Genomic DNA, 24,239 nt, shown 5'->3' on the forward strand with positions numbered 1-24,239 from the left:
CCATGGCAAAGGACCAACGATGTCCATTCCCCACTTCATGAAAGGCCAAGGTGATATCACCGGGTGTAACAACTCCCCGGGTTGATGGATCATTGGGGCATGTCTTTGGCACCCATCGCATTTTTGGACAAAATTCTTCACGTCATCCTCCATCCGGTTCCAGTAATAACTGGCTCTGATAATTTTTCGAACCAAGGCTTCGGCACCGAAGAGATTACCGCAGGTGCCCTCGTTGACTTCTCTCATCACATAATCGGTTTCTCCGGGACCTAAACACTTGGCCAGGGGTCCGAAAAAGGACCGTCGATACAATTTATCGTCTATTAAGCAGAACCGTGCTGCCTTGGTCCTGAGTGACCGTGATTCTTTTGGGTTGCTTGGGAGCTTTCCATTTTGCAAGTAGTCGAAGTATTTGTTGCGCCAATCCCAAGTTAGACCCATCGTGTTTATCTAAGCATGCCCGTTTTCTACCGTCGAATTCATCAACTTCACTATGGTACCGGGTTGATTTCCTCCCCTTCGACTGAAGAGCCCAAATTGGCCAAAGCCTCGACTTCGTTATTCTTCTCCCTGGGTACATGCTACATGGTCTACTCTTTAAACTGGTGCAGTATCACCTGAGTTTTCTCCAAATATCTTTGCATACAATCATTCTTAACCTCGAAGACGCCATTTACTTGGTTAACGACCAAGAGAGAGTCGCATTTTGCCTCGATTACTTCGGCCCCCAGACTCTGAGCCAATTCCAAACCTGCAATCATAGCCTCATACTCGGCTTCATTGTTAGTCAATTTCATAGTTGTAATCGACTACCTAATGACGTCACCGATGGGGCTTTTAAGGATGATGCCCAACCCGGAACCTTTTAGGTTTGAGGACCAGTCTGTGTGTAGAGACCAGATACCCGAAGCCTTTCTCGAGGTTAGCAATAATTCTTTTTCGAGCTCGGGGATCATGGTGGGGGTAAAATCTGCCACAAAATCGGCCCAGATTTGAGACTTAATGGCTATCCTAGTCTTATATTCAATATCATATCCGCTAATATCTGCGGCCCATTTGGTCAGTCTACCCGATAATTTCGGTTTATGCATGACATTATTTAGCAGATAAGTAGTTACTACACATATCGGATGACATTGAAAGTAAGGTTTCAGCTTTCTTGAAGCACTTACCAATGCCAAGGCCAACTTTTCGAGGTATGGATAACGAGTCTCCGCATCCCCTAAAGTTCTACTCACATAATATATTGGAAATTGTGTACCTGCTTATTCCCGGACCAAAACACCACTTACCGATACCTCGGATACGGCAAGGTACAAAAACAGTTGCTCGTCTGCCTTCGGTGTGTGCAGCAGAGGCGGGCTCGATAAGTATCTTTTTAATTCCTACAAAGCTTTTTGGCATTTCGGTGTCCAGACGAAGTCATTCTTCTTCCTCAGCAAGGAGAAGAAACGGTGACTTTTATCCGAAGACCTCAAAATGAAACGGCTCAGTGCTGCTATCCTTCCGGTGAGCCTCTGCACTCCCTTGACGTTGTTCACCACTTCGATATCCTCGATGGCTTTGATCTTATCCGAATTCATTTCAATTCCCGGTTTGACGCCATGAAACCAAAAACTTTTCCTGATCGGACACCGAAGGCACATTTCTCCGGGTTAAGCTTCATGTTGTATTTGCGGAGTACATCAAAGGTTTCCTGCAATTGTTTTAAATTGTCCTCTGTTTCCACGGACTTGACTACCATGTCGTCAATATAAACTTCCATTGTTTTCCCTATCTTTTCTTCGAACATTCCATTAACAAGGCGTTGGTAAGTTGCTCCGACTTTTTTTTAACCCGAAGGGCATGACATTGTAACAGTAAGTCCCGTACGGGGTAATAAAGGATGTTTTCTCTTGATCCTCCGGGTGCATCCGGATTTGGTTATACCCAGAGTAAGCATCGAGAAAACTTAACATCTCATGCTCGGCCGTTGCATCGATCATTCGATCGAAGTGAGGCATCAGAAATGAGTCCTTCGGGCATGCTTTGTTCAAATCCTTATAGTCAACACACATTCTGAATTTATTACCTTTCTTTGGCACCACCACTACGTTAGCTAGCCAGTCTGGATATTTTACCTCCCGAATAGAACCTATTTTTAAAAGCTTTGTTACCTCATCTTTTACGAAGGCATGTTTCGGCTCGGCCATTGGCCTCCTTTTCTGCTTCACCGGGGGAATCTACTATCGAGGCTAAGCTTATGAGTCATGACTTCCGGTGGTACACTTGTCATGTCTATATGGGACCATGCAAAATAATCAGCATTAGCTTGAAGAAATTTAATTAAATTGTTCCTGAGCTCCGAGGTTAACCCCGTGCCTAGGTATACCCTTCTATCCGGTAGATATTCGAACAAGATGATTTATTCCAACTCCTCCACGATAGATTTGGTTGCATTCGAGTCGTCCGGTAATACAAACGATCTGGGTACGCCAAAACCGTCCTCTTCACCAACCGGATCCGATCCCTTCTGTTCTGCTTTCGAACCTGTTTCCTTTAATTGCTATTTGGTGTCTTTTCCCCCGATTAATTCATCACCTCTTTGATCCGGATTTTTTGGAAAAAGTGGCGCTTCCTCGACCGCGAACATCTCCCTTGCAGCGGGTTGTTCACCTCGAACAGTTTTTTATCCCCTCCAGGGTCGGGAACTTCAGTAACTGATGTAGTGTTGACGGTATTGCTCTCATGCTATGAATCCACGGTCTGCCAAGTAAAGCATTATACTTCATATCTCCCTCGATGACATAGAATACTGTCTGTTGTATGGTGCCGTCGATGTTGACCGGCAAAGAAATCTCTCCCTTCGTGGTTTCACTTGCCATATTGAACCCACGGAGTACTCGGGCTACCGGCACAATCTGGTCGAGTAGCCTTAGCTGTTCTACCACTCTCCACCGAATGATGTTGGCCGAGCTACCTGGGTCAATCAAAATACGTTTAACTTGTGATTTGAAAATAAGAATAGAAATTACCAATGCATCATTGTGCGGTAGAATGATACCTTCTGCATCCTCATTGTTGAAGGAAATGGAACCCTCGGGTACGTAATCCCGGTTGCGCTTCTCACGCACAACGGAAACCTTAGTTCGTTTCATCACCAACCCCCGAGGAGTGTCTGTTCCCCCAATTATCATATTGATTACATGTTGAGGTTCCATCGGTTCGGCCCGTTTGTGAGAGTCCCTTTCCTTGTAGTGGCTTTTAGCCCGTTCACTCAGGAATTCTCGAAGGTGGCCATTCTTCAATAAGCGAACCACCTCCTCCCTTAGTTGGCGACAATCCTTAGTTTTGTGCCCATGGGTTTCACGATATTCACACCACGCTTGGGTCCCGTTGACCTGGGTCTGACCTCAATGGCCTTGGCCATCTTGCTTCCGTGATACGGCCGATAGCCGAGACGAGATCTGAGGTATTGATGTTGACGTTGTACTCCGATATCCTTGGCGGGTCTTTGTTGCTAGCCGAACTCCCGGCATCGCTTCTAAATGATAGACCTCGACTGTTTGACGGGCGCTCGGCCCATTTATCACCCCGACCAGAGAATTAACTAGGCCAACCCTTGATCTTTCCGATCTAAAGCTCAATTTTTCCGAATGAGAGTATGGCCGGTATCTTTTCATCGATGATCGCGTCTGTCACGACCCGATTAGGGGCCATGATGGGTACCCGGGGCTACCACCGAGCACCACTTATACCATTACCCATCGTACACACCACGCGTTCATTCACTAATTTTATACTCAAATCATAGGAAAACCATTTTTCACTTTGAAACATAATTACCTTTATATACATAAGCCCTTCGTCTATCAAAATATACATATATATGTACACGTGGGAAAAATCGTGAGGCCATACTACCCACACATGCGTATCTACTAGCCTCCACTAGAGTACTAGACATATGGACGGGACAGGATCCCGTCATGCCCAAAACATAATATACACAAAATAATAAATCAATGGCACCTCCGGAACAATAGAGTGCTCTCAAGTCTGCTAATAGCTCCTACGAGTCAGGATCACCTCCCTATCTACCTGTGGGCATGAACACAGCGTCCAAAGAAAACGGACGTCAGTACGAACATTGTACTGAGTATGTAAGGCATGAATGAAATGAACACAATAGAGAAATCATAAGCTATGATATGAAGAAATAACCTGCTTAACCTTTAAAAGTAATTGCATTTTATACTTATCACATTTATTATCATAACACACATATCATCATAGCACATATACCATCATCGTTAACCCGCGTCCGGGTAACCCTCATATGCCGCCCACTATTGGTGTCATGCCCGGCCTTCTAGGCTCGGTGTAAACATAGCAGCCCGCCTTAGCGGTGACATGACCGGCCAATTAGGCACGGTGGAATCGTATGCAGCCCGCCTTCATGGTGATATGCCTGGCAAATTAGGCACGGTAGGATCGTATGCAGCTCACCTTCGCGGTGACATGCCCGGCCAATTAGGCACAGTGGTATCGTATCGTCATATAGTCAACACAACTTATCATTAACATACATCTCATAGGCATATCATAACCTTATCATAAACTTAGCATCATCATACGTTCATCATTTAACATACATTAAAGGTTGAAGGTAACTATGGCCATGTCGGGGTAACATGAGGTCGTGAACCCCCGACTACGTTATGGAGTCATCATAATCGTCATATCTCACCTTGAAAGGACTAACATTTTAAGGTGAGTGCGCACAAGAAAAAGCATCAATGGAACTTAAACTCATCATCTTCATTATCATGCTCGTATCGTATCTCTTTTCTTTAGCTTATACATATATAGCTCGTTACAGTCATGGACTCATAGTTTCCTTTATTTACGAAGATCATGGAAAAAATAGGAGGATTCATGTCATAGGAGTCATGCCATAGAAGGAAAATATTAGCCTTACATACCTCTTTCGTTTAGCTATTTTATCGTTCGATCGTTCTCATGCGTTTATACCTTAGCTAATCGATTATAAGAACGTGCTTACTAAAGCTCGAGAAAATTGAGCAGCATTTCCTTTGTTTATACAACTTTCCCCATATTCCATATCAACTCCCAAACGTCTATGACAACATTCACAATATTATAAGCCACAATCATCATTCATCTACATTATCCACATTTCACAATTCCACTTCAATTCCCCCATAATCATGGTCATAGTTCACTGTTATGCTTTCTCACATATAATGCTTATCCCATGTTCTAAATGTCATTTATAACATACTTACAATCACAACATACCAATATTCATGACTCATTCCAAACCACTACTCAAAATCTCATTATTCTCATCTTTGTGACCCATTTTCTATCTCCTTTTATAATCTAAGTCTTTCAACCTCTCATTACCATAAACAACATGAAAAGATCATAAAACTTACCTTAGATAGTGTAGGAATAATCCTTAAGCATAAATACTCCTCTAACTCCAAAACCCTAGTTCACTTCCATTGGAATTTCTTGGCTTGGATGAACTTCAATGAGTTTCATACACTTGATTTTGTTGGTTTGATGAATTTGATCACAAATCTCTCTTGAGTTCTTGTGGATGAAGAGTAGAGAGCTCTCTAGAATTTTCTTGAAATGTGGAGAGGAGAAATGAAATGAATTAAATGGAATGGGGTCCTTATATTAATTTTTGAAGTTGTCCCGACCAGATTCTACGGACCAACATACTGGCCGTATGTATGGCCGTAGATCTGGTCCAGTGAAGGACCTATTCTAGTCACAACATATGGCCTAACATACGGCTAGTATGTTTTATACGGCCAGTATGTTGGGCCGTATAATGCCCAGTCTTCCCGAATTCTTTCTCGTCGACTCGTTTGATCTCCAATCCTTATGGAACCTTCTTAACACTTGTTTAACACTTCATTACCAATCTAAGGACATTATCACCCTTCTCTAAGGCATCATTAATCCATCATTAACTCATTGCTCGTAAATCGCCTTCCGATACATAGCATATACCTTGCCTTTCTTGGCAACTTCCGTCTCCTACCTCGAATGTCTTTGAAATCTCATTTAAAATCATCAAATGTTATTTATTACTTACCAAGACATTGTATACTTTGTGCCCTTCATTAGTCTATTCACTGTATGTTAACGGAAAAATTTTTGAGGTGTAACATTCTTCCCCCCTTTTTGAACATTCGTCCTCGAATGTTAAGCACTTGGGAATTCTACGAAAATTTTGCCAGAGTTTCCCCTGTAATATGGCACTACCATCCTGTCACAACAACCCATAATAATAATGCCCCATAGGGCCACAACATAATAGCAATATAGTTTGGCCACACACGACCCATATGCATAAAAAGAAAACATGCATACCTCATAATCTTGATGTTTCATCTTGGATCTCTTCCGGGGGCTGAAATAAGTGCGGGTACTGGGATTTCATATTTTCTTCTACTTCCCAAGTCATTTCTTCTCGGTTGTTATTTCTCCATAAGACCTTAACTGAGGCCACTTCTTTATTTCGAAGTCTCCGTACTTGCCTGTCTAATATGGCAATGGGCACTTCTTCATAGACCAGCTTTTCTGTCACTTGGACATCATTTACCGGCACGATCCTAGTAGGATCTCCAACACACTTACGGAGCATTGAGACATGAAAAACTAGATGGACTGATTCGAGCTCTGGGGGTAAGTCCAATTCATAAGCTACTTGATCCACCTTGCGGGTAATTTTGTGAGGTCCAATATATCGAGGACTCAACTTCCCTTTTTTACTAAATCTCATCACTCCTTTCATTGGCGAAACCTTCAAGAATACCCAATCATCAACTTGAAATTCTAAGTCTCGCTGGCGGTTGTCCGCATAAGAGTTCTGGCGACTTTGGGCTGTCAACAATCGATCTCGGATCACCTTGACTTTCTCTACTGTTTGTTGAATCAACTCAGGACCTATTAGCTGTACTTCCCCTACTTCAAACTATCTTCTACTGAGTACGTAGTTTTGACTGGAAGAAAATGAGCTGCTTTCGTGAGTCTGTCCACGATCACGCATATGGAATCATACTTCCCTCGGGAACGGAGTAATCCATAATAAAATCCATGTTGATTACCTCCCATAGGACTTTTGACGATTATCCGCATAGAACTTTTGACGACTTTGAGCGGCCAACAGCCTGTCTTGTATGAGCGTGACTTTCTCTATGGCTTGCTGGACCAAGTCTGTCCCCATCAATTTAGTCTCTCCTGTTTCGAACCACCCGATTGGGGATCTACACTTTCGCTCATATAAAGCCTCATACGGTGCCATTTGAATGCTAGAATGATAACTATTATTGTAAGCAAATACAATGAGTGGCAAATGATCATCCCAATTACCTCCAAAGTCTATCATACATGCTCGCAACATATCTTCAAGAGTCTGAATGGTGCGTTCAGCTTGCCCATCGGTCTGCGGATGAAATGTCGTGCTAAGGTTCACTTGGGTCCCTAAACCCTCTTGGAAAGACTTCCAGAAATTAGCTGTAAACTGAGTCCCTCTATCAGAGATAATAGATACTGGAACACCATGGAGCCTCACTATCTCCCTAAGATAAAGCCCTGCATAATCTTCTGCCACATAGGTCGTTCTGACCGGTAAGAAATGAGCTGACTTGGTGAGTCTATCCACAATCACCCATATAGAGTCATACTTACGTCGAGAACGGGGTAATCCTGAAATGAAGTCCATGTTAATCACTTCCCATTTACAAGTTGGGATTTCTATAGCTTGCAACAATCCACCCGGCTTTTGGTGCTCGATTTCACTTGCTGACAATTAGGACATTGAGCTACGAATTCCGCTATATCTTTCTTCATCCCATTCCACCAATATATAGACTTGAGGTCATGATACATTTTCATCGCACCGGGGTGAACAGAATAACGGGAACAATGAGCTTCCCTCATTATTTGGTGGCGTAAGCCTGCCACATCGGGAACACATAATCTGCCTCGACATCGGAGAATTCCGTCTCCTGAAAGCTCGAATGATGACTCCTCTTTCTAAGGGAGTGTATCTCTGTAATGCATTAGCATGGAATCCTCATATTGTCGCTCTTTCACTTCTGCTACTAGCGACGAGACTACTGAATTCTGAATTGTAGTTCCCCTGCTACCTCAGTCCACTACTCGAACTCCTAAGCTAGCTAACTGCTGGAGCTCACAAGCCATTTCTCTCTTCTCTGGTCGTACATCACATAAACTTCCCATAGATCTGCGGCTAATAGCATCAGCTACAACATTTGCCTTTCCGGGGTGATACAAGATATCAACATCATAATCTTTTAGCAATTTTAACCATCGTCGTTGCCGCAAATTCAACTCTTTCTGCTTGAAGATATACTGAAGGATCTTATGATCTATATAAATATCCACATGGACACCATATAGATAATGTCTCCATATCTTTAATGCATGAACCACTGCAACCAATTCTAGATCGTAGGTTGGATAATTCCGCTCATGTTTCTGTAGTTGCCTTGAAGCATACGCAATCACTCTACCACGTTGCATCAATACACAACCTAGCCCAACACCTGAATCATCGCAATAAACAACATATCCTTCCAATCCCTCTGGAAGTGTCAAGACTGGGGCGGAAGTCAACCTACTTTTCAACTCTTGGAAGCTACGTTCACAAGCATCTATCCATTGAAACTTTGCCGATTTCTGGGTCAACTTTGTGAGTGGTGCGGAAATAGAAGAAAAACCCTCAACGAACCTCCTGTAATAACCTGCTAAGCCAAGAAAGCTATGAACCTCCGTAGGAGTTGTGGGCCTTGGCCGAGTTTTCATGGCCTCAATCTTTTGACTATCCACTCGAATACCATCGGCTGCAACGATATGCCCCAGAAATGCCACTGAGTTCAACCAAAACTCGCATTTGGAAAACTTTGCAAACAACTCTCGAGTTCGAAGAACTCCAAGGACAGTTCGCAAATGATCTGCATGTTCCGCCTCGGATCTAGAATACACCAAGATGTCATCGATGAATACAATCATAAACAAATCCAGAAAGGGCCTGAACACATCGTTCATCAAATCCATAAACACTGCCGGCGCATTTGTTAGTCCAAACGACATTACCCAGAACTCAAAATGACCATATCTTGTCCTGAAGGCCGTCTTAGGGATATCTTTCTTCCTAACTCTCACTTGGTGATACCCGGACCTCAAATCAATCTTTGAAACCCATTTGGCACCTTGCAATTGATCAAATAAGTCATCAATCCTCGGAAGAGGATACTTGTTCTTAATTGTCACCTTATTCAATTGCCGTTAATCAATGCACATTCTCAAGGAGCCATCTTTCTTTCGGACAAACAATACGGGTGCTCCCCACGGGGATGAACTAGGCCTAATAAAGCCCTTCTCAAGCAAGTCCTTCAATTGCTCCTTCAACTCTTTCAATTCTGCGGGAGCCATTCTATAAGGAGGGATAGATATCGTCTTAGTGCCTGGCAATACATCAATAGCAAAATCAATCTCCCGTTTTGGAGGAAGGCCTGAAAGCTCTTCTGGGAACACATCGGGAAATTCATTCACTCCGGGAACTGACTAAAGACTCGGCGATTCAGCTTCTACCTCTTGAACCCGAACTAGATGATAGATACACCCTTTTGTGATCATTTTCCTTGCCTTTAGATAGGAAATGAACCTACCTTTTGGTGACATCGTATTCCCTTTCCATTCTAGGACTGGTTCTCCCGGAAATTGGAAACGAACCATCTTCATTCTACAATCAACATTGGCATAGCAAGAGGCCAACCAATCCATGCCCATAATGACATCAAAGTCTACCATCTTTAGCTCATGCAAGTCGACTATAGTACGGCGGTCACAAATCAAAACTACACACTTTCTATATACTCGGATAGCTATTACCGATTCACCCACGGGTGTAGACACCTCAAAAGGTTTAATCGACTCCTGTCCGACTCTAAATCGACCCGCAACATACGGAGTAACATATGACAAGGTGGAGCCCGGGTCAATCAAATCATATACATCATGAGAGAATACCGATATTATACCTGTAACCACGTCAGGGGAAGACTCAAGGTCTTGGCGTCCAGCCAAAGCATAAACACGGTGCTGAGGACCGCTAGAACTGGGAGCTCTCCCTCTACCTCTACCATAGCCGATGGGCACATGTGAACCTGGCCCCATAGGGCGTACAGATGCTGAAGATCCGGCTATAAACCCTGAAGGCTGGGTCCTACCTCTACCATGAACTGAGGGGCAATCACGCATGATATGGCCTGGTCGACCACATGAATAGAAAACATCTGAGCCCATTCAGCATCGACCCCAATGCAACTTCCCACACTGGGAACATCGTAGTGCGGGTGGCCTTGCCTGACCCGAATCATCTCTAAACTGACACCCCGAATAACTCTGGCTCGGCCCGGAACGAGTGGATCTATCAAATTTCTGGCCTGAAAACCGTGGAGGCGCACTAGTCATAGAATAGCCTGAGTGTCTGGAGATCTGCTGTCTATGCCCGCCTCTGAACTCACTCACCGGACCCGAAAATATAGCCCTCTTACTATGAACCCTATCCTGCTCGCGTTCACTTCTCTGCTGCTGTAGGCTTTCTTCTAAGTTCTGAGCATGGGCCTGAATACGTGCAATATCCATATTGTCCTGAAGGGACATAGTCAAACATCTATCCATCAAATGTGGCCCGAGGCCTTTAACAAATCGGTGCACCCGGTCACCCATATCCACTACCATGGCCGAAGCATATCTAGCCAAAGAATTGAAGCGGAGACTATACTCTAGAGCACTCATGCTACCTTGCCTCAAATTTAAAAACTTATCGGCTCTAGCTCGCCGAACTTCTGGAGGCATGTTATATCGGGGAAAAGCATCCACAAACTCTTGCCATACCGGGGGAGGTGCATTGGCTCCCCGTGAAGCCATCCAAACCGTATACCATTGGATCGAGACATCTCGCAATCTATATGACGCTAGCTCCACCGATTCGGTGTCCGAAGCATGTATCAATCGAAGCGTCCCCAATATACCATCAATAAAATCCTGAGGGTCCTCCTCCGGCTTTGATCCAAAGAATTCCGGAGGGTTCAAAGTAATAACGTCATGGGCCCTTGCACTAACAGCCCTATCACCTTGCCCTGAACTTTGCCTCTGAGTCTGGGCCGCAACCAATTGTGTAAGCAAATGTATGGCCTCTTTTACATCTTGGCCTGAAGCATCCGGTGGAGGACCTGGAGGTGCTGGAGCTGGGGCTGAGGCTCCCTCACGCTCCTCTAATATAGGTACTGAACGGGAGGACGGAGATTGAGCCGCACTCTGGGACTCACTTTCCTCTACTACCAGTGGCGACGCTCTTTCAGCCCGCTTTTCTGCCACCGTCTTGCCCTTTTGGGATGTTGTAGCCTTTCTCTTTACATGCATTTCTGAAATACACAACACACGATTAAGGAACAAGAATTTCTTACATCGTAGCTCTATCGCACGATTCTTACGAAGAAAGAAGGTCATTCATTCATATAATGTCCGTAGCTTCTTGTTTATAAGTGTGGCGCGCAACACACCCATAACCAAGACTCTACTAGACACGGCTCGTAGACACACCCTAGGACTGAACTACTCTGATACCACTTTTGTCACGACCCGTCTCGAGGGCCGTGACGAGCACCCAGTGCTAGCCCACCCGAGCACCCCTTAGCTTACTCTTACTCTTACATCTAGGTGAGCCATATAGTTAAGCATACATTCCTATTGATCAATCATAATAGTCCCATCGGACGACAATGCCTTTATATCATAATTGGCATCTATGCCACATCAACGTACATGAGCCGACAAGGCTATCGGAATGATATACAAAATATAGGCCGACAAGGCCAGACATATCTAACCATATACACGTGACTACGAGCCTCTAAAAAGAGTATAACATATCACATGAGCGGGACAGGATCCCGCTATGCCCATAATTATATACACAAAAGAATAAGTACCCAAAGTTATGGCTCCGAATGAAATGGAGCTCTGCTATGTAATCTCTGAGTAAGCAGCTATGGATCAAGCCTGTCTCCCTATGCACCTGCGGGCATGACGCAGCGTCCACAAACAAAAGGACGTCAGTACGAAGAATGTACTGAACATGTAAAGCATGATCAATATCAATATAGAAGCATAAATAGCAACATAAGAAATAGCGTAGGATGGGAGATGGCAATATCATCGTCATATGCACTTACTTGTCTTTCATAGGAACTTTCCACTGCTAATACATATTTGTGTACATACATCATTATCCGTATTCCATAATAGTACCCGTACCATATTTGTGCTCGGATTCGTATACATGCCCTTATTCACATTCATATACATAGTCGTATCATATTCATATTCACGTCATATACATAATCATATCATATACATAGCATTTACATAGCATACCCGACCACGTAGGATCGGTGTTGCATACATACTTGGCCAACCAAGGCTCAAGGTTACTCATACCTGGCCCTACCAAGGCTTCAGGATTACATCTACCTGGCCCTACCAAGGCATCAGGGTTATATCTACCTGGCCCTACCAAGGCTTCAGGGTTATCCGTACCATCTGCAGAGGTGTGCGCGCGTTTCGTAATCGTATACATACTTATTTACATATCATACCCGGCCTCATAAGCTCGGGGTTCCATAACAGTCATACATAGGTACATACATATACTAGCTCATAAGCATCATTTCTATTAACATCATTATCATCATCGTCACCATTATCGTCATCGATATCATTATCACTGTTATCGTCATTCGTCACATTTGCCTTAATGGGCCTACTCGTCATACGAGGAATTTAGTAGAATCGTAGCATATCGAGAATCATAAGCTTAGTAGCTTTGAAGATAGAAGCATTTGGAGAACATCATAAGCTCGTAAAAGATTTAGATGATTGGCCAAAGAACCATGCCTTATGAAAGAAGGGTTAGCCTTACATACCTTTTCCGTTCGACTATTTACCACTTGCACGCTCTCTTTCAACGGTTGCGTTTATACCTTCATTAAAGTCATACTATCGTTAGAATCGACAACTAGCACACATGGCTAAAGCTAGAGAAAATCGGATAGCAGCTCCTTTATTTATACGACATTCCTCCATAGTGTATATCAACTCCCAAACGTCAATAGTGCATTCACAATACCATAACAATAATCATTATTCACCCATATTACCCACATTTCTAGACTTACTTTCAATTACTCATATCCATGGCTATAACACACAACTATGTCCATTCACGTACATTGCTCATCTCATGTTCTCAACATCGTTTATAACACATTTACATCACAATACATCAAGACTCATAACTCAATTCAAACTATTTCTCAAATGTCACTATTCATCATTCATGACCCATTTTCCTATACTCATCTAATGTCCAAGCATTTTAACTCTCAAATACCTTAAACAATATATAAATACCATAAATCTTACCTTAGATGTTGTAGGAACGAGCCTTGGTCGAAATACCCCACTTGAGCAAAAACCCTAGTTTTCTTTCAATAAGATTTTCTTGACTTGAATGATCTTAATCGGTTTCCTTACACTTGATTCACTTGATTTGTGTTGTTGATAACTAATAATCCTTGAAATCTTGTGGAATAAATGTAGAGAGATGTTTTAGAGAGAAGGGATGAAATGTGGAAATGAAATAATAAACTTGGATCCCTTATTTAATGACTTAAAATCTGGTCTGGAGTGAACAGCACAGTGGTCGTAAACTTTGTTTACGGTCCGTATTCCAGTTTACGGATCGTCCTTCGTGGTCGTATTTAATCATAACAGAACCAGAAACTCAGGCTGAGACGTGGTGATTTACGGACACAGTTTACGGGCCGTAAACCACTTTACGGTCCGTATTTTGGGTCATATTTAACCATTTGCTCATTTGGCAGAAAGTTGAAGTTTTGGAAGCCAAAATACGACATGGCAGTTTACGGACCGTATACCACTTTACGGTCCGTATTTCATTTTACGACCAACTGGCCAGAATGCAAACCTGCAACTTTTCACATTTCCAAAACCTATAATTATTCATTATGGAGCATAACCTATCTCTTATTGCAATTGCCTTCGGAATCTTACTTAGGGTCGTCAAATGTTATTTCTCACTTATGAAAACATCGGATACTCGTACTTCTCGCGGGCCCATTCACTTGGACAACAATGGAGGATTTTTTTCCGAGGTGTAACACATTACTCGTAAATCGTCTTCCGATACATAGCATATACCTTGCCTTTCTTGGCAACTTCCGTCTCCTACCTCGAATGTTTTTGAAATCTCATTTAAAATCATCAAATGTTATTTCTTACTTACCAAGACATCGTATAATTCATGCCCTTCGTTAGTCTATTCAACTATATGTTAACAGGAAATTTTTCGAGGTGTAACAGCGTCTCCGGCTCGTAAACTTTCCTCGACCTTTCAGAGCTTTTGCTCATATTTATGGTTCCCGGGGGAAGCTCGAGTTGGTCATCCTCTACTCAAATCTTTGATTTGTACCTGTTATGAACATCTGCCCAGGTCACAGCCTCATATTCCAACAAGTTTTCTTTCAGTTTGAATGAGGCTGTCGAGATCCGAGGATTAAGCCCTTTGGTAAAAGCATGTGCAGCCCACTCCTCCGAAACCGAAGGGAGTTCCATCCGTTCCCTTTGGAAACGGTTCACAAATTCTCGTAACAACTCATCATCCCTTTGGGCTATGCGGAAGATGTCCGCTTTCTGTGCCTGCACCTTTTTATCCCCGGCATGGGCTTTGATGAACGCATCTGCGAGCATTTCGAAGGAAGTAATTGAATGCTCGGGCAGATGGTCATACCAGGTCAGTGCTCCTTTCGATAGGGTTTCCCCAAACTTTTTCAACAACACGGACTCAATTTCATCCTCTTCGACGTCATTGCATTTTATGGCACAGTTGTACGAAGTCACGTGCTCCTGTGGATCCGTTGTGCCGTCGTATTTCTGGATATCCGACATTTTGAACCTCTTCGGGATCAACTTCGGAGCCGCACTAGGAGAGAAAGGCCTTTGAATGTACCTCTTTGAATCCGGTCCTTTTAGAATGGGCGGAGCCTCCGGGATCTGATCCACCCGAGAGTCATACGTTTCCACCCTCTTCTCTGTTGAATCTACCCGTTTTGCCAATGTCTCGAGCATCTTCAGGACTTCGGTGGATGAACCGGCTCACGATCCATTACTCTCGACTCTCCGTGTTTCATCCCTCCTTGATTCGGTGACCCCTTTTGACCTTTCTGAAGCTGCCTTATCATTTTTGCTCTACAGCTGAGCTATTGCAATTCCCTGTTCGGCTATGGCAGTCCCCTGTTCCTGCAACATTTTAAAAATTAAATGTAAGTTAATCTCATCCGGAGTATCCGGTGCTTTCCGGCCTTGAGCCCGGGATAAAGTAACTGAGTTGTGAGTATTCAAGGGATCAGTGGCGGGTAAGGTGGCATTCTCCTGGTTCACGATGTTCTGCCGGTTGAGGCCTTCCCTTGAATCAACAGAGTTTGGGTTGATTGGATCTGCTGGTAGGCTTCGTAACCCACTGTTCTCGTTTTCAGCCACAATCTCGTTGTTGTTGCATGACCAGACTGCCCGCTGCTTGCTATTTAGTCTGTTTTTTGCAGAAATTAGCAGAAGATTCCTTAATCAAATGGGTAAAAGGAGATAGAAGCAAAGATTAAAAAATCACTATTATCCTAGCCCCACGGTGGGCGCCAAACTGTTTACCCCGTAATTTTGGTAACAATTGAATTTGTAAGTGAGGTATAAGATATGTGGATGAATTTTAATCTATTTTTGGTTGATACGAAATATGTATGGACTTGTTTGTGATAATAGATGTAGATATGTATGCTAATGCCTTGAATAAGTATGCTGATATTGGTGATTAAGATATATATATATATGTATTGTATTGAATGGATGAATAAAGCCGAAAAATACTGCAGATCCGGACTAAAATCAGAGAGATAGAGAGAGAGAGAGAGAGAGAGAGAGAGAGAGAGCTTCAATATATTTTCTATTACAATGTTCTAGATCTGAAAAAAAGCCAACTCCTCAAAGTAGGAAAGTGTCCTCTATTTATAGGTTTGCCTCATGGGCCTTGAATACAATACAAAGCCTTTTATAATAAAGAAACCCTAAAAGGATAAGATAGGACCGTACGACCTGACACCCGTACGGTTGTCAGTACAAAATGACAGAACGGTCTTGACGCGTGGCAGCACCGCAACTGGTTGACCGGACCAACGGCCACGTTCAGTTCGGACATGGAGTAATCGGACTAACGGCCATGTGAGTTTGATTTGGAGAAATCGGACTAACGGCTACGTGAGTTTGGTTTGGAGACACCGGATCAACGGATACACTTCTCTTATCTCGGGTCAGCCACATTTGGTGCAATCCCCCGGTCTGAAGAAAAGACCGAATATACTCGTGCTCATTTGGACTTGCCCTCGGCCCTCGGTCTCACCGGTCTTACATTGACCCGGTTTTTACCGTATACATCGACTACGTCTTAAATAATAACCCTAAAATCGGCTATATGTGCACTTCCCGAGTATTTTGTCATAAACATTCTATTGCAATGGACTTGAATATTCTTAAACAAAACGAGATGTCCGCTATCTTTGCCAAAAATAAAGACAACAAGAGGAATACTAATCACCCCTGTAATTGAGAATGGCTTAGCAATTGGGATCTCCTGACGGGGTCATCGCTTGGAATTTTTTATCTAATAGATCAAAGTTAATGGGTCAATGAAACAAGAAATCCTAGTTAGAGATGATAGCTAGAGTCGACTTCAATATCTTCCTTCTGACAAAAAAAAAAAAAAAGCCAGAAATGAGGTGGGGAAGCTAAGGATTTGGCCATGAGGAATTTTCACTTTTTTTTGGAATTTTTCTCACTTTATTTGAAAATCAACGTTTGGTAATGAAAATTCTGAATACAACTTGAAGTTGAATTTGGAAGACAACTAAAACCTTGTTTTCACTTTTTTTTCACTTTCAATACATTCAAATAACCAAATATTCTTTGCAAAAATTATCACCAAATACAACTCTTCAATTTTAATTTCAAAATTCCAAATAAAGTGAAAATACTTGGTTTTCATGGCCAAACGGCTACTAATTGATGATTCTTGAGACTTTTTTTAGTTTTTTTTTTTTTTTTTTTTTTGCGTGTGTGTGGTGGGGAGGGGGGGGGGGGGGGGGGGGTTGTATAGGGTTGCTAGCCAAGGATAACTTTCTTGTGAACTCTTTGGTCAAGGGGCGCCTCGAGACAACCCTTTAAAGTCTCAGTGTTATTAAACCAAATAATGTATCACTTCATTTAGGGCTTTGTTTGGAAAGCCACCTGGTAATTAAAATTAGTGTAATTACTAGGGTAGTAATTACACATTAGTGTGATTACAACGATCTGTTTGTTTGTCATAACATAATTACAGTGTAATTACAAGCATGCTGTTTGGTTGCATAAGTGTAATTAAATTTTAATTTAAAAATAAAATTTAAAATTAATATTTAAAAAATATTTGCCTTTATAAATGATATTAAATTAGTTATTTAATAACACATTGTTTCTTGAAAATATATTAATTAATAATCATATATTTGTAACTAATATTGTAAAAAATAATTGATATATATTTTTCAAATTAATAATATTTAATTTTAATTAATTATAAAACTGAAAAGAAGTCTTTTTGTGTGAGGACGTCGTGGATTGGATGTTTGACAAAAAAATAATATTTTATAATGCCATAACATTATTCAAATATTTGACACAAAAAATCCATCAAAACAACAAAAATCATCAAACGTAAGTGAAAAATAAACAACATGCAATGTGAAAGCAAATAACTTAAAATTCAAAATATAACCTAAATTCAAAATCCAAAAGAAAAAGTTTAACATAACACTCTTATGTTAAATTCCAACATTACATAAGTAAGTTCCAATGTAACTTAAGTAAATAATTCAAAAGAAATGGACAATATAAATCTATAACCTCATTCACAACGAAATTTTACTTTAATAACGTCACTCGTTATATGTCAAGTTTATTAATGACTCATTCTTTCTAATATTAAGAGGTGTAGTTTCAAAAATTAGAATAATAACACGGTTATGCTAAATGAATAAAATAAAAAAATAAAAAACATACGAGCAATTACATGGAACCACAAGAAGTAAAGGTTGAGAATGAGAAGAAAGGAAATGAAAATAAATAATATAAAAAGAAAAATACATTTTAAAAATAAAAATAATTAAAAAGTAAAAATAAAATGATTATCAAATAATAGAAATAAAAATTAAATTAAAAATCAAAAGAAATTAAAAAAATAGAAATAAAAAATAAGGTAAAAATAAAAATAACTTAAAATAAACAAAAAAAGAAACAAACTAAAAAATAACCCTGTAATTACACTCAATTCTCAACCTCTCCTTGAGAATTAGAGCGTATAATTACACCCTCTCAATTACACCTAATTGTCACCCAATTACACCCAATTGTGTAATTACTTGATCAAACAAACAGGTCAACTGTGTAATTACACTCAATTTCAATTACTTGGGTGGCTTTCCAAACAGGCCCTTATATATTTCTAGGTTATAAATCCAAAAGTGAACTTTTTAATTAAACAAGAAAGGGAAAAAAGAAAGAAAGAGAGGCAAAATAAGGTGATCAGGCAGGGGAAGAAGATTATATAAGTTCAAATGGATGACGGATAACATTAGTCCATCATAAACGATGCATTAGCAAAATTAAAATAAAGTCGTCTCGGACATAGTTGAAATAGAAACAGTAAGTAGCTTAAGTAGTATCAATCCATTCTCAATCATCCACGATGGAGAAGGAATCTTGTTCCTAGTTACTACTACATTCCAAACATCATAGGCTTATACATATAAAGAGTATCAAATTTCAGCTCAAATTACAGAGGAAGAGAGTGATAGAGAAATGAAGATGACCTGAGTCCTAACCATGGTTGATGAGTCTAGTTGAAGAAGAACCCAAGAGACCCCAAAATATCTCCCTAGGGTGACTAACTTCTCATGCATTGGAACTCCATAACCATTTAATGGAGTTCCTGAAAAAGTTAATGAAATATGATAAAAGCTAAAGTGATTTACCAAAGAAAAGGAAAAATCAACACTATCCACTATCCCTCCTATATTAAAGTAAAAGGGGCTAGAATTACCCAATTCTAGCCCACCCTAAACTTTTTACATCATTAAAAACGAAACATCAACAGTCAACTCAGACAGTCCCCCTTATCCTCAAGAGAAATTGCTGGCTTGTATTATCAAAATGAAAATTTTAAAAGGATTTTCAAAAGGTGAATGATCCTAGTCTAAGTTCTAAAATCGTAAGACTAGTTAATAGTTAGCAGTAACAAAAACTTTGGACATCCTCATGCCCACGATTTCACAAGATTTCTATAACATCTACAAGTTATAAAGCTTAAGTTGGAGGGATCAGCCATTTCAAGATCCGCATTTAAGGTGAAGCTGAAAAGACTGCAAGTTGGAATATTCCTGAAATTTACATAGATTGTTTTTTTAAAAAAAAAAACTAAAACTCTCGGGACTTTTTAGTTGAGCCCTTGAGGGGCAAAATTTGCTCAGCCTTTCCAGGGCTAAGGATTTAGAAAAAAAAAAAAAAAAAAAAAAGATAAAAACATGATGACCAACTAAGCTGTTTTGATAGCTTGAGTTGGTGATGATGAGATGCATATGCATGCTTTGTTTCTCTTGAAGGAGCCTTTCCTTACAAGAGAAGAAATGGAAATGTGGAGAAGTTAATTTTACTCCACATTTTTTGAAGGTAGTGTACCCCTATGGGGGGCTTTAAACTTGTGGAGAAGCCCTTGTTCCATACGCAGGCCGGCCTCCATTTGAGAAAGAGAAAGATGCAAGAGAACCATGGTTAGGCCAAAGATCCTTCAGAGAGTTTTTTCAGGTAGATCAATTTTGTATCGATCTGTCTTGACCATTTGACAATTATACGATCTCTCTTAACGATGAGGAATTGGTGCACGCAGCGTCATTGTCACGCCTGTTGCACAGCAAAACAAACTGTCAAAGATATTAGTACCTCTCCTTCCCATCAGATATCAATAGTACTAGGGCAATCAAACTAAGGAATATAAGAGGGGACCGGTGGTTGGGATTGGAGGAAACTCACATACTAGCAGTTAGAATTACCTTTCAAACAAGTACTGTAATTTATTTCATTCAATTGGTAATGATATAAACATGAACCCAGATAATAATAATTGTTTATAGGACAAAAGTGGATGGCGAACTTTAAGTTTGTTGATAGTTAGGTGCATTAATGTTGTAAACTTAAAATGTACATGCATTTCAATGCCAGCTTGAAAATGAGGTTTTGTCCAGATATACAAGCCTTTTCTTAGTTGTATGTCTTAAATATAAACTCCAACTTGGAATTGTGGTGTTAAACATGATATGACATTTCTATGATTATATAAATGACATGAGTAAAACGAAAAAATGAAATAGCTAGAAGGGTAAAGAAAAGAGTTGGATGTGAGTGATATTCAAACCTGAATGCATTGCAGGTGAGGGAGCGAGGGAAATAGGGGTCCCATAGTGCGGTGCTGGGTAACCTGCCGCACCAGTAGCAGCTGCTGAATAGGGGAAGAGATGGTGTGGGTACTGAACACCAGCATAGCCCTGGCTCGCTGTGTAACCGCCATTACCGCCTCCTTCTCCGAAATTCATGTATGGGTAAAAAGCAGCAGCTGCACTCGATAATACACCACTAGCTGCCGCACTCCCATACACGGCCGGATATTGACTAGCTGCTCCTCCATACACACTATAGTAACCCTGCATCCACAAATTCAAACAATTTACACTCCCCTACCAATGTCTGTATACCAAATGGCGAAGCAAAATGTCCAACTTTTTGCTTTCAGATCTGACTTCTTCAGAAGTTAAGTTATTAGCAAAATCCTCGACCTTAATTCTATTCCCTTGACTGTATTTTTAGACATCAACTTTAAGAAGGAAAAAAGCTTTTTGTCACCTATCAAAAGTATTTTTTGACCTTCTACTTCTAAAATGTCATACTATTTATGTGAATATAAAAATCATGCTCCTGCCGTCCCATTTTAAGTGTCTTAGTTTGATTGAGCACAAAGTATTTTTAAATTAAAAATGTGTACTAGGATGTTTGAATTGTCAACTTACTAAAATAAAAATATTAGATGTCATTCTTTAAAAATAAAAATATAACAGTCAAAATAGAATGGAATAGAAATATTAAGTATTCTTTAGACTGAAAATTTACTCAGAAGTCTGACAAAATTTTATTAACACAGGTGAGACTGTATCATGCATGCCACAAACTGAAGTTCAAGATTCAAGCCCTCTTCTTAAATGGGGAAAAATAAAGTAAAGGTCAACAATCAGCTTTTGACTAAAACTACATGCATTCTGCTTCGGATATCGCGTCCAAGTGCTTCGGTACAAACTGGTCTTTGACTTATGCTTTCTGTTATTTAATGACAAGCTTTTATAATTATAGAAATATCATCGAATATTCAAAATTAAATTTTAAAAATAACTTTTGCGATGAGTCAATTATCTTTCATTTTGTGAATAATCAAACACCGCACCTAAAGTGAAACGATCCTAGCAGCTTCAACAACGTAAAGACGTAACATGCATATTGTAGTTCAACTATTAAATGAAAGACGAGCGATGGGGACTAAAGAAGAAAAGGAGATAATGGGTACAAACCGTAGGGTAAGTGTAATCTGGCGAGTAGGGAGAGTACCTGACAGTTTGTCACAAGAAAAACAAACAAAAAAGCATTAGAATGTGAAACTTGGTATGGAAGTTTTCTTAGTGAACAGTGATCAGTTTGTACAACAAACATGATGATGGTATCAATGGATGCATGAGTCATTTCTTCTTGTCCGAACATGGATGAGCTGTGTATATGTGATAATAATGTCGACATTACCAGTGAGTGAGTGTGTGTGAGAGAAAGAGAGGGGGGACATTATGATAGAGAGAAAAGAAATGGGGTCATGAGCATGCGTGGATAGAGTCCTCTAGAATAATGAGGTTTTGTAGGAATGAGTTGGCAAATGCACGTGAAGACTCACCCTCTACTTCCTAATGGAAAAAAGAAACGAAGAAATTGTATATTAGAGTACAGTTGTAGAAAATAAAACATTTCAGTGTCATACCCATAAAAATTGTAAGGGATCCCTTGTTGGATGGCATAATGAGGGAAGGTTGCTGCTGAAGGAAAAGCTGTTCCTAACCCACCTCCTGCTGCTGCTGCTTGAAACCCACTCATCACCCTAAAGTTCCTGCCTCCTCCTGCTCATTCATTATTTTTGTGTTTTATTTTATAACCAAAAAAGGAAAAATTTAAAGAAAGATTTCACCTAAATATTGCTTCATGTATAATCTTGAAACACGAGATACCCTTTAACTTTGAATAGTAGTAGTATTAAAAAAGGTAAAAATGAAGACCAGGCATGGCAAAAAGCAAAAGGTATACGTTTATTACACAGAAGAATGAGCTGTCATGCTTTTCTAAAACATGCTATACTGGTGGTGCTAAAGCAAAGAGCCATAAAGTGGACTCATATTCATATACAATCTTAACAAAGAAATAATATAAGAGTTACTTTTTTCCACAATGGGGAGAATATTCATGCTACGGGAAGAAGCGACTAGTCAAAATAATGACCATCCACTAATAGATATCCAAATTAGATTTGAATCAAAGAAATCATAACTTTGGTTACTATACTATGTGTGGTGAAACTAATTACTGTAGCCAAATATGCAAGAAAGAGTACATGTGATAATAAGTTAACATTTCCTAACAAAAAGAGAAAACAAAATAAAAATTAAATATGTATACCATGTTTAGGGGTAGTAGGCTTAGATCTTTGAACTCCCATGGAAGCAAGATTGCAGTTGGCCCTTCTGCCATCAATGACAGGAGCAGCATCAACACAAGCCCTCATGGCTGCTTCTGCTTCACGAAATGTTACCTATTTTGGAAATTAACAACGTCATCATCAAAGGTTATTTCAGGAAAAGATGTTAGTAAGACAACTGTAAAGATAAGAAAAGACCCAAAAAAGAAAAACTAGCTAGTACATACAAATCCATAGCCTTTGGATCTTCCAGTAGCCTTATCAGTGATGACGACAGCCTCCAAGATGTCACCAAACTGTTCAAAGTATTTCTTCATGGTCTCCTTCTGAGTCTCCCAAGCCAAACCTCCAACAAACACCTTAGTGTACGTGGTGTCCCCGAATTGACCTGATGGAGTCATCTTCTTCTTTGTTAACAAAAGAAGAATTTATTATATAATAAGTCTCTTGCGATGGATCTTTGATGGATGAATATCTATCTGTATGCACAACTCCAAGGGGATATAGATCTAGAAGGGGAAGAAAAAGAGGTGGAAGAAGAAGGATCTTGAAAATGAAGGAAGACAATTAGGTCAGAGAGGGAACGAGGGAGGGAAAAGAGAAGGAGAGAGAGGGAAATGGGAGGGAAGGGAAAGCAAAAGAAAGATAGGAGTAATAGAAAAAAGGGGGAAAAAGAAGGAGTAACATAATACGGACATGAAATTATAAAAATTGCCTTCCTGCTCCTAACTGCTTTACACACTGTCATCCTCAACAATCTTCACGCGCTCCCCCCCCCCCCCCCCCCCCGGGCCAACTCTTTTCAATCTCTGCAATTCCTTTTCTTTTTCCTTTTCCTTTCTGAGACTCCAATGCATAATATATACAATACGTTTAATCTTGTAAATCTATTTTCTTTATGTACATCTACTTTAACACATATTTGCTAGTTTAAATCACATTTGAAATTCACATGTAATAGCTTCTTGGTAAAAATATTTTCAATTGAATACAATTTGATACAATGGTCGTGTTTGTTTTTTTCACACCATTAGATAGAAAGCGACCTATAATTACCGGCAACTATCTATTATAAGAATAATTTGAGAATTTAGCAAATAAAGTTAATAACATGTAAAAATGGTAAAGTATAACTGATACTATAAAGTTTATTTACTTTTCTAGTTTATATAAGCTAGAATCTATTAAA

At 40.3% G+C, this 24,239-nt stretch overlaps 1 protein-coding gene across 2 annotated transcripts; it reads right to left on the bottom strand.

Annotated features, from left to right (window-relative positions):
- Positions 1-18,819: 18,819 nt before the first annotated feature.
- LOC132606107 (uncharacterized) lies at positions 18,820-23,749 on the bottom strand. 2 transcript variants are annotated; one of them, XM_060319446.1, is made up of 6 exons: positions 23,278-23,749; positions 23,032-23,164; positions 22,343-22,478; positions 21,888-21,924; positions 20,687-20,972; positions 18,820-20,175 (listed from the first exon to the last, which is right to left on the bottom strand). In XM_060319446.1, exons 1-6 carry the CDS (start codon positions 23,449-23,451, stop codon positions 20,135-20,137), a joined length of 807 nt encoding a protein of 268 aa, XP_060175429.1. In that variant the 5' UTR covers positions 23,452-23,749; the 3' UTR covers positions 18,820-20,134. The 2 variants fall into 2 exon arrangements, with proteins under 2 accessions (XP_060175429.1, XP_060175430.1); XM_060319447.1 differs by having other exon boundaries at positions 18,820-20,195; positions 23,278-23,748.
- Between the last annotated feature and the right edge of the window lie 490 nt (positions 23,750-24,239).

Source organism: Lycium barbarum, chromosome 8, assembly GCF_019175385.1.
Source record: "Lycium barbarum isolate Lr01 chromosome 8, ASM1917538v2, whole genome shotgun sequence".
Lineage (NCBI taxonomy): Eukaryota > Viridiplantae > Streptophyta > Magnoliopsida > Solanales > Solanaceae > Lycium > Lycium barbarum.